This window comes from Lepidochelys olivacea (genome assembly GCF_965140295.1).
Source record: "Lepidochelys olivacea isolate rLepOli2 genome assembly, chromosome: 11".
In the NCBI taxonomy this organism is placed as follows: Eukaryota; Metazoa; Chordata; order Testudines; family Cheloniidae; genus Lepidochelys; species Lepidochelys olivacea.
This window is the reverse complement of record NC_140421.1, coordinates 51,288,836-51,301,083: the sequence shown is the minus strand read 5'-3', so window position 1 is coordinate 51,301,083 and position 12,248 is coordinate 51,288,836. Positions and strand designations below refer to the sequence as shown.

The 12,248-nt window shown below is 39.6% G+C and overlaps 1 protein-coding gene across 14 annotated transcripts in view; it reads right to left on the bottom strand.

Annotated features, from left to right (window-relative positions):
* GULP1 (GULP PTB domain containing engulfment adaptor 1) overlaps positions 1-12,248 on the bottom strand; it is a 294,296-nt gene that overhangs the window by 274,513 nt on the left and 7,535 nt on the right. For 8 of the 14 annotated variants that reach the window (XM_084642803.1, XM_084642804.1, XM_084642801.1 and 5 more), the window contains exon 2: positions 7,897-7,998. The exons of 2 other annotated variants lie outside the window; for them this stretch is intronic. Coding sequence is in view for 3 of the 12 variants with exons in the window: in XM_084642801.1 (XP_084498927.1) it covers positions 7,897-7,922 (26 nt within the window). In the remaining 9 variants the exon portion in view is untranslated. Of the gene's footprint in view, positions 1-7,896; positions 7,999-12,248 lie in introns of those variants that run through there. 4 more of the 14 variants (XM_084642802.1, XM_084642810.1, XM_084642812.1 and 1 more) reach the window with 2 other exon arrangements.

Below are 12,248 nucleotides of genomic sequence, written 5' to 3'. Positions count from 1 at the left end.
TGGTTTTGTCTCTTCTGTCACAGATGTATTCAGAATTTTGTGGTGTACCGATTGTGTCAGTAAATGGATGTGATTCCTATGAATGACAAACTTACTTGTTGTATGCAGTGTTTAGCCATGTCAGTCCCAGAATATTAGAAAGACAAGGTGGATGAGGGAATATCCTGTACTGAACCAACTTCTCCTGGTGAGAGAGACAAACTTTTGAGCCACAGAGACGACTTCTTCAGGACTGGGAAAGATACTCCATGCAGTATTCAGCTGTGATGTTTGAAGTACCTTTCCCAAACTTGAAGAAGTCTCTGTGGCTCAAAAGCTTGTCTCTCTCACCAACAAAAGTTGGTCCAATATAAGATATTACCTCACTCACTTTGTCTGTAAGCTTAATTGTGACAGTCTCCATTGAATTCCAAAATTGCTTTCCAGTCTTCATTTTCCTCGGTCTCAATGCACGTCATTCTTGTAATAAACAAAGCACTTGTTTCATTAGTTTTCATAACTGTATGCACTTTAATTGCTTTGCAGATTTATCAGAATAGATCTGTTACAGTTGCTGAAGTATTTCCTAAATGTTGGACAGCCATTTTTGGGATGCTCTCAGACACCAGTTATGGCCTTGGACCTACAAATGCTTAAGCATATATAGTCCCACGGAGCTCAATAGGACTACTCATGTGAGTAAAGTCACTCATGTGCTGTAGGGTTGAAAGGACTGAGACTTTGCTCTCTGGCTCTTCTAAATTTTTAATGAAATGTACTCTTTCTGAAAACTGTTCTATGAATGTTTGGTTCATTGTTTTAAAATAACATAAGTTTTAATATTCATGTGGTCTCTAAAGCTCCCTTATTTCTACTACAAGGGGTTTAATCACCTGTCACAAATTCCTGCTTAAAGGCAACCTGAAAAATATTTTTAAATTGGGCTTGTGACCAATGTTCCCTCTAATTTTTGACAAGCCGTGTGTGCAAAAAATTTCTTCTGTGCAAATTTTTGCGCTTTGTGCTAATTTTTGTGCATGCGGTGTTTCACCGTGTGCGTGGGGTTTAGGATCTGTGTGCATGTGCACAGCTTATAGGGAACAGTGATTGTGACTACTGCTTAAAAGAGACCAAAAAACCCTTTGTTATTAAAAAACAAAAACAAAACAAACAAAAAACCAACCTCCCCACAAAGGGTTTTTTGTTGGTGATGGTGATGCTGGGAAGGGAGTGGGAGGAGGGGCTTAGATATATCAGCTCTGATATTCCCTGATTTTGCTGGAAGTCTGAGGATGTATATTATTAGCTCTCACATCTTATTTGAAGGGGCAGGAGATTTGTGCTAAATCCTTAATAAAGCTTTCTTTCTTCAAACTGTTAATTTGTCAATAATGTTGAACAAGTGCAGAAGGGGAAGGAGTTTAAAGTAGTCAGAATACAAATCCCTTCTCTCAGTTGCTCAACTTTCACTCTCTTGGCTCTTGGGAGATAGTCACTTTTTCTACTTCTTCACGCAACCAAGAATCTTCTAGGCTAGACCAGAGCTGACTCAGACATAAAAAACAAAGGAAAAGTTTTTTGGGAGAATGAGGAAAAGAAAAGCACACTTTTCTGGGCCTTCTTTATACGCCATAAAGAAGCAAAAGCTCTGCATTTCAGGAAATCCATAAGGAATTTTAAGGATATTATGTGTTATTATATAGCATTCCTATAGGATCACTAGTTTCAAGTTTGGCTCTGTGTTTTATTGAATCTTGGCAAGTGTACCTCCTCACCCCTTTCTGAGTGCATTTAAGTAGTCACAAAAATCCAGACTGATGTTTTTCTTGTCATAGAGGAAGTGTGTTGACTAACTTTGGGCAGGGAGGGTAGAAGGGGAGGGAATCTAATTTCAGCAAGCAGAGCTGAAGAAGGGGACACAGAAGAGGGGAAGAACTGGATCCAAGATATAATGCTCCTTCCTCTCCTTGACCTGTGTGGAAATTGCTGCACTGGTTAGGTCGCTAATATAGCGGAAAAGATGTAATGAGATCCTATTGATGGAACCTGAGACAAGACAAATTCAGACTAGAATTAAAGCACACATGTTCAGCGTTGAAGTAATTAACCCCTGGAACATCTTGTCTAGGAATGTCTTTAGATCAGGACTGGATCTTCCTGCTAGATATGTTCTAGCACAAGCAGAAGTTATGGGTTTGATGTAGAAATTATTGGGTAAGGTTTTATGGCCTGTGTTACCTAGAAAGTCATCCTAAATTATCGTAATGGTGCCTTCTGACTGACATTTATCAGCCTATTAATTATTTAATTGATTACTAAGAAACACTTCAAGAAAAAGGGCATGGAGAGGAGTGAAGTTAAAATTTCAGCCAAAAGGAGCTGGGTGGGGGTGGAAGGGGAAGAGACAGAACAGAGATCCCTGGGTAACACCCATTTCTCTGAGAAGGCATCAGGAGTCAATGAATGCCATCCAAAAGAATTCTGGACTGATGTATGTATGTGTGGGGCCAAGGAAAATGGCCCCACAGTCAGAAAGAGACTCCCCATGGCCAGTCTTCCTGCTCCTGGACTTATAAGTAACAATGAGGGGAAGAGGTTCATGAAGATAACCTCTGGACTTGTTGGGGCCACCAAAAATAAAAAGGTGTGGGGGAAAGTGCAGCCAAAACCTAAGGAGGCAGGTTCTGTAGTAGGCAGAAGAGATTTGTACACCTGGGTCTCACTGCAAGAAAGACAAGTGCTGAGGGAATCCATGAACTGTGCCAGCAACACACGTGCGCTCATGGTTCCATGAAGTACTCAACCACCTACTCCCCAAGCCGATCATGGAACCAGGGTGGAGTATAGACTCAGAAACCAGGACCAGAGTGGTTCTGGATACAGAGGCTTAACTCATCTGCTTCAGAGGGCCAGTACACCTGACCACACCTTGTTAGTGCAGGAATAACACAGGATGGTACAAATGATCTTCTCTGTCTCTCCTATTGAGGATTCTGTGAATGCACTATTCACAGGACTGATAAGGTACCCTTTAGTTTTATTCCGCCTGTCCATTTTAAAATTCTAGTTCAAAATTTCTTCTAGTCACACTTCAGAGTTCATTCCCCACACAATGCATATAACTCTCATCTATATCAGTCCTATCTCGCTTCCTCCATCTGGTTGTGAATAACATGTATTTATACAAGTGTTGCATCTGTTTCTCCAGTTTTTTAGTACCTATATTTCTCTCATCTTCCCTTAGAGGTCCAAAAGAAATCAAGTTACAGAAAATATTTTGCAAATTTTTTGTATGTGAAAAAACTAAAATTGGATTCAGGACATCCTAAGAGAAAATAAGAATCTGGGGGGAGGGAGAAATCTAGCCTTAAAAATGTTCCTTTGAAATTGCTCACACAAATGTTTCAATCTTTTTCTAATCTAAATTTGTTTTTAACCTTTTATTAACAGTATAAATTATTTAAGCCTTTGGAGACTGGCAATATAAATACAATTGCCTCCATTTTTCCCCACTGAGAAATTAATGTATAATATGTACTTTATATTGCATTTAGGATTAATGCTATATATTACACAAACATACCTGCAGCCATATTCTTCTATGCTACCATGGTATCCTGGTTACAGTTAACAAAACAAAATCAGTATGACAACTTATCCAGATGTCTGAAAACAGCATGGTAGCTGCTGACAGCAATGTTGTCCTCCCAGTGAACACAGGACTGGCAGAGCAGGCACATAGTGCATGTAATGTGACAGGACTAATGTAGTTATATTTAAAAAAGTAACATTCTACACTCTTATTTTGATACATTTATCCATCCATCCCACCCACACAGACAATGTCACTAACGAGTTAACAGCATACCCACTCTGCCAGCCAATACAGAAGCACAGTGTAACAGATATGGCAATTTCCTGCAATATCTGTTGAGATTTTACTTTATTAAGTTTATGTATCACTGAGGGCAGGGATTGTACAGCAGAACCTCAGAGTTATGAACTGACTGGTCAACCATACACCTCATTTGGAACTGGAAGTACACAATCAGGCAGCAGCAGAGACCCCCATCCCCCACCCCGCCAAAAAAGCAAATACAGTACAGTTCTGTGTTAAATGTAAACTACTGAAAAAATAAAGGAAGTTTAAAAAAATTTGACAAGGTAAGGAAACTGTTTCTGTGCTAATTTCATTTAAATTAAGATGGTTACAAGCAGCATTTTTCTTCTGCATTGTAAAGTTTCAAAGCTGTATTAAGTCAATGTTCAGTTGTAAACTTTTGAAAGAACCATAACAACATTTTTTTCAGAGTTATGAAAAACCTCCATTCCTGAGAGGTTTGTAACTCTGAGGTTCTAGAGTATATAATTCCATGTGGGAGAGTGATCACGGCTCTGCAGGAACTACCAACAATGGGGGATGATTGGGTAAATTCACTTGGGTTGTAACACCTGCAGAAAGATATCACTACCTGGAGAGGCTCACAGGTACTAGTTCTAACTGGATTCTCCTGAGACCTAGCAGACAAAGCAAGGATTTGAGGATAAATAATCTGAGTTTAAACTGATTCAGGACCTTCTTTCTGATCTAGCAAATGGATAGAAGCTTCTGCACTCAAGGGGGCCCAAATCCTTCCTAAGGGGAAGGAGAGAGATGCAGGTCTCTGCCCAGAAGAGGTAACAGCTGAGGAGCCTAGAATGGGTTCCCTTGCTGGACCATAGAGGGGAAATAAAGGGGCAATTGCTCCGAACTGGGACACACAGCCATCACCAATGTGACTCTAAAGAATGGCCTATTAACAATTTCTGTTATAGTAGTCTCTGTTGGAAACCAAAATTTAGATCTGTTGGACTAGCGCGGCTTTCATAGAGATTGAAACTCAATCCCTGGATTTTCCAAACTTGCAGATTTGTAATTCTGTGGCCATGACACTCTTAAATCACCCCAGTTAGAACCTCCAAAACAGAGATTAACTGACCTCAGCCAATTGATCTTATTTTCATATGCTTACACTACTGATATAGTTTATTCTCCTTTAATAAGATGACTGCAATGCTAGTTAATATGATTCAGCCTCAATAACATTAGTATTCATTATGTATGAAATTCTGAATGCAGTCTGTATAGATGTATGAAGGAAAATAATTCAAGGTTCCATAGCAATTACAAGAGATATGTGAATGTGGAAATATTTACAGAGAAGAAACAGAACAAATAGCAACTGTAAAAGGTAGATCAAATGAACCAGCAGTGACATATCTGTGATAATACTGCAGAGTATAAATAGTGTGGTCAAATGAAATACAACTTGAAAATAAAGCATAATTTTGATAGAAGTCTGAACAATTATAGGAGTGAAGTAAATTCTTTTATTAATCAGAAAGGAGTAGTTCCATAGTTATTTTGGATATTAAAATGTAAATCTAAACATGATAGTAACAGAGCAGTATACTAGCCACATATACTCAGGAATGCAGAGAAACAATTTAAATGCTCAGAGAAATACATGAATGTCTCCTGCATATACATTTACATGGTCCAGTTGTTATGGCACTGCATATATAGTCCAGTGGTCACGGCACGAGCTTAGGACTTAGAAAACCCAGATTCAGTTCTCTGCTCAACCAGACTTCCTATGTGACCTTGGGCAAGTCACCTAGGAATAGACACACAAAGGAGACTTACGCATTACACACTGCAATGCTGAGTTAAGGCACCCTACCAGTGGAATCCACAGCCCTGAATTTGGCACTAAGGCTCCCTATACAATGCATAGGGAGAGTTAGGTGCCTAAGAATGGGATTCACAAAAGCCAGAAAGCTCACTGTGGAGCCACCTAAGCTAGGCAACAGGAAATGCAGAGGAGATGGGCGTAACCTAAGCCTTGCCTCACAAAGGGGCATCTATCTCTGGGCCAGCTAAGTAATACTAGGATACTTAACTCCCTTTATGGATCTAGCCTCTAGTCTCTCTGTGCCTCAGTTCCCCATCTGTACAATGAGGACAATCGCACTACCCTACCTCGCTGTGGGGAGGGAGGCAGAATTAAAGAATTAAAATATATTAAAGATTGTGAGATGTTTAAATAGTACAGTGATGGGGGGGGGCATAAGTAACTCAGAAAGATAGATAAATGGACAAGTCACTTATGGAAAGCAATGCTAATAAGTCTATACATTACAACAATTTTGTGCCACAATAGCCATTTAGATTCTTAGGCCTTATTTCTGCCCTGCAACATGTACAGGTGCAGTCCATGGCATTGCTAGTCACAATGTTTTCATGAGCATAACACTCTGGGTCAAATTCCACCACGTTAGATCACTGTGAATCTCAAGGATTATAAGCACTCTTCATTATTTGTATTGTGGTAGTGCTCAGGGACCCCATTGTGGTAAGCACTGTTAAACCAGGTAAGAAAAAGAAGGCTCCTGCCTGCAATAGCTTACTGTGTAAATGAGCATTGACTCCAATGGAGTTATTGTGGATTTACACCAGCATAGCCAAGAGCAAACATTTGCCCTTGATAGAATCTCATGAAAGGCAGTTTTCACAGATACAATAAATTCAATTCAATGTGGGATCATAACACTCAGACATGAGAAGGGGATAAACAAGTAACAGCAAGCCATGCAAAGATGAGATACAAAACCATGAGTGAAATTAATTTGTGTTACATTGGAGTTTAGGGGAAAAGGAGTAACACATGTTTTAGGGGCTTGTTAATGCTCTATTGCAATTTTTCACTTGGTTTTTCTAATGATTACATGTAATAAACCAGGCACTGTCAGTTGTTGAGGATATTTTCATAGTTTAATTAATTTAATTATTTTTCAGAATGCCAAAGAAAATACAAAATCTGACCAGTAGTACCTGGGACTATGTAGAAGTCGTATGGATTCACTTTCAACATACCCCAGGTGGATAGCCTAGCATCCCAAAGGAGCAAAGTTCTTAGCCTTGGGCCGGATTGTCTTCTGTGCAGGAATAACCACTCCCTTAACCCACACACTGTTCAGGATCATGCAGATGCCCCTTGATTCCTCTGCTGCCTGGTTCCCACTGGCCCTAGAGAGCACCATTTTTGCAAGACCAGTACTTCCTGTGAGCACCTCTGCCCCCTCCCACCCTTCATGGGTGCAGTTTCCCCTCCATATGGATGCTGAGAGGATCATGGGCTTTAAGAGAAGTCAAGTCATTTGGTATCTGAGAGGTTCTCAAGCTTTTTACTCCACTAAAATTAATCCTGCTGGCTCATTAAAGTAACACATGTACACGTGAAATCCCCCCCCCCCCGCCGCTCCCCGCAGAATACAGCTCAGTGAGCTGCAACCCAACTGAACTAGAGAAATACCATCATGAATTTTCTGACAAGTGTGCAATACTGTGAGCCTGATGGGAGTGAACTTGAAGAAGGCAGTGGTAAAGGTTGTTTAAAGGAAGACAAAGCAATATCACCCAGAGCATCACAAATACTAGTTATCCCTATTTAAGTATCACTTAATCAACTGCAGGTATCTTAATTAAATAGAATTATCATCCTTGTTAAGCAGCAGTCCTTGGTAATGTCATTGGGTTTAATTCAGTTTGCGAAGATATCCCATTTAAGTGTGTCCCAATTAAGTGGAAGGTGATAGGAATTGATTGGATTATGAACAGTACAACCATTGTACATAAGATTAACAGTATGGTAATAGTAATAAGAGGAAAGTTTAAAAGAGGTTAATCTTGAATCAGATTAGACCCTGTTAAGCATGTGCTGCAATGCAGCATGATTTGGGGTGGCAGAAAATAAAACTAGTGGGAAAATTCATGGGGGCTGAAACTAGAACAAGAACAAATAAAAACATAAATCAGCATGTCTAAGTGTGCATAGCAACCACCAGCACAATGGAACAAACTCCTCCACCACTCACCAGAAAAGCAGGAGTGCTGTTAACATACCATTCAGGTTTACCCCAGCATCATGTTTGCAGGTGTATGTCCTTGAACAGAGAAGAGTCAGCACTGATGATTAACTGGAGATAAGAAAAAGGTTAAATTATCTACAATGATACATAAAATACTCAGGGCTTTTGATAATTTACAACTGTTTGGATGGGCATAGATGATGTAGGTGGGCTGCTGTGATGAGAAACAACAACACACCTCATTAAGACTCTTTAGAACTGCAAGTTAAACTCTGACCTATATACTGTAAGGGCCTGAGGGTATATTTATGCTAGGAGATTTTGTATCCATTTCCAGGCAATGTTGCTGTTTCTCAGTAACAATACAGCTGCCCTGTTGCTGGGAAAAACAGGTACCATTTTTTCCTAGAGTAGGCAAGACCTATGATAACAAAACTTGTCCTAATGTGACACTCCTTCACCTACACAAACAATACTTTGTTTAAAATAGACAGGACTGGTCTAGTTTACCAAGATAGGACTCTTATTAGGCAACTTCCATGATCAAAATATAACAGCTCACGAGGGGGGAGTCACTGACTTACAAAATCTTGCTGGGTGGGCCTGGATATCAGAGAAGATCCTGTTTATTTTAACGCATTCATGTTTTGATTTGCATTTTCTAAATATACTTTAAACACTCTTAGAAAAACAATACTTTCACAAATTAGCACAATACCACAAAGGATGCTGCCAGGCATTGACCCCAAAACTTCATTCAACATCCAACTCTCTCTCTCTAAAGAATCTGGAAAAAGATAGGCCTTGGAATGTTCCCCAACATTCATCAAACCTGAGCTCTGGCACAGGAGGGCACATTAACAAATTAAATAGCTGCAGACATCCTGCCATTCACCCTCCCCCAAGAACACCCTATTTCTATTCTCATTTACACCAGTTCTCATTTAAACCTATTGCTATTCAGTGCCTCAGCTGCCTGATACTGCCACAGAGCCACACGCAGGGAAAGGGATCTCTAAGATAGGCAATTCCCTGAATAGTTAGGGCTTTAGAAATTAACAACAACATTTGAAATTTCACTCAGTATAATCTGGTAGCCAAGGCAGATAATGGAGTACAGGGATAGAGTACTCCTACAGAAAATCCTAGTTAGTGAACAAGCAGCTACATTCTCCACTGTATACAATTTTCCAGGTGGTCATAAGGTGTAGGCCCCCTCTAGAACAAAATAGAAGTCCAACCTGGCTGTGGGAAAGGCACTAGTAAGTACGACAATGTTCACATGTGAAATAAAAAAAGCAACAAGTCTTTTCCACTCTTAAATAGCAGCAATCTTAGAATCCATCACATTCTGGTAGTGCCTAAATGAGAAGTGATAAGAGACCCTCAATCAGAGGCACTGTACACACACACACAGACACACGTACACATACTAGCAGAGAGTCCCTATCACAAAGATCTTACAACTGAAGTAGATAAAACAATAGATAAACAAAATAAGCAATTTGTCAACAGTACAGAATGCATATGCTACTACTTCTCCACATTTTCCACATCCTCTCTGAATACCTCTCTTCCCAACCTTCCCTCTAGCAAGCTCCTACAGCCAACCTGCTGCAGCATCCTTACTCCTCCATTTAGCAAGTGGCAGGCACCTTCTTAATAAGGGTGTGAGACAAGCCTCATTTTTCATGGTTGCTTTCCCTTTACCTCTGTCTTTTCTAGATGAAACCTCAACCAGCTAGCCAATATCCAATTCCCAGCCGATCCTAGACACTTGGCAAGTTGCTTTACGATCCAGGATGAGTCACAAAGGAAGACGACAGCGAGGCCTCTTTTTTCTGCACATCAACATGAAAGGAGCTAACTATTCTCTTCAGACCATTCTCAACAGTAAACGCTACCAGACCTTTGTACAGTTTGAGTCATCTAGCATATTGATTATAAACAAAAGTTAAACTCCATTTATACATGATCATTAGGTATTTTTTAAACAGAAGATCATGTGGATCAGCATGCACATATCTGACAGTTAGAGGGACACATCCTTACTCTGTGAAGCATGGTTAGTGCTTAACCCATATGTGGTCTACAGCTGAATGTGTGCCCCCTGCAGTGTGCCACAGTTTAGCTTCTAGGTACAGAACAAGGAGTCCCGCTAAAAAAATTTTTCATCAGACATAACAGCAAAGCCACAGCAGAAGTTCATCCATGTTTGTTGTAACACTTCTTTAAAGAAGATAGCTATACAGTGCTTTGGTTAGCGAGCGATACATGTTCTCTTGTTCTGTACACATAACTATCTTAAAGCTCACAAAGTGTGACAGCATTTGAGATTTTATTGGCCAAAGGGAAGTTCTGAATAATGAAAGGATGGGAACACAATGACCCATAATCCAATACGAACATGTGCGTGCACTCACACAAAAAACTGCTTCTAAGTTCAAGTCTCTTTACCTGCATAAACTAGTCATCCAATAACATCAGCTTTTCTCCCTCTGACTTTTCTGCATCTCAGTGTGTACTTTCGACAAGTAAAAGCCAAAGATACACCAAAAAATTACAGACAACTCCTGTCAATTACCCATTTTTGCACACACACAAGTGCATATCCTTTAATAGTTAGGTGCAACTGAGCAAGTCATGAATACAGTTTCAACTGGAGTTCAAATCTCCATCATGATAAAGGTCTCTTTTTCACCTGGTCTCTAATTTCTGCACTGGTATTTTCCCCACAATCCTTGGGCGGAATGTAGAGTTTTATATCCCCTGTATCATCAGCAAGGCCTGAAGCTTGCAGAAGATAAAGAGTCCAGTTTAGCCCACTGTTCCTCGTGGAACTTCCCATTTGCCTCTCTCAAATGTCTGTGCTTCTATTCAGCCTTGGAGGAATGTCTATTTCTGATGCACTGGAAAGCTCCCTAGTGTCCCTTCTAAGCCAGGTTGTTTTCTGAAAGATGCACTCTTGTGACCATTGTAATTGGAGACAATGGTCACAAGAGTGCATCTTTCAGAAAACAATCTCCAAATTTTGGGATCAGTTTTTGTCTTGCAGTCACAGTTACAAGTGGGACTGTATTTACATGAGCCCCCATAGCTGAGCAAGAAAAGCCTGGCATGATTCAGACAACTGGGAAATTACAGAGGGGTTATATTAGAATGCAGGCTGGTTGTGATTTAATGGGGGTGCCAACATTTCTAAATGACTGTGTGAAAAAAGGCATGAGTATTCCGGTCACTTCCTAATTATGGACTTTGGTTCCACATCTGCACCCAATCTTGATTTTCATGTTACCAGCAGCAAACACTACTGGTTTAACTTAATGCATAAATTACCCAAATAAATAATATCCAATAAATTAATACTTAAGTAATAGTAGTAACAAGCACTTTAGCTACAAAAGTGTGGGGAATGCACTGGTACTGGAATTTCATATGAAATGTTTCACCCATGGATGATTGATCTGGAAATTCTCTCAAAACATTAAAGTTATACATACTAATGTTGTGATTTATTACTGTTGATATATTACATTTTCACACCACAACACATGGCAGAAGCAGTTATCCAGCAACCAATTAACTGCAATTACTGTATGGTACTGAGAGATAAGAGTATTAGTATCAGTTCCAGCTGCAAAATTTGTTGAAAAAAAGTCTTTCCACCAGCCTAAATTTATTTGCTCAACATGATAAATTTGATATTAATACTGCAGTAAAGCATACAAAATTGGTATTGCAATTTGTAGCCTGCTCCCTTCAAGGGAGAGATCATGACTAAACTCAGATGCTAAAGATCTTTTTGTTTACAAAGCTACAACACACTCACCTCTAAAGCTTGCACATATGAAACAGATTAAGGGGCACAGCTGTGGGCTTTCGGTCTCTCAAACTACTGTTTATGTTAGCTATATATCCACCTACTCCCATATGCTGACTTGGTTAAGCATTCAGTATTATAAAAAAACATATGTACTTTACCTCCTGCTACATTTATTGCTTAATTTTAATGACCCACTTTGATATTATTTTAGAATCTTTGCTTATTTTAAAATGGGTATGATTTGCAACACAAAGAGACCTTACATTACTGGTAACTTACCAGTGAATTTGACACTTACCTGCTGCTTAGACTCTCCACTGGAATGTACACTGCAGCTAAAGGTCCAAAGTTCTATCCCTATTTCACCTCACATGGTTGGAGGAAGAAAAGGGAGGTAGCTACACTATTTCTGAAAACCATTATATCTAGCATTGAATATGAAGTGATTTCAGTGCTACATTCAACAGGTATACTGCCATTTAGTTAGAGCTATCCTACAACCAACATGTACCTCAAATCAGAATTTAAATATGGA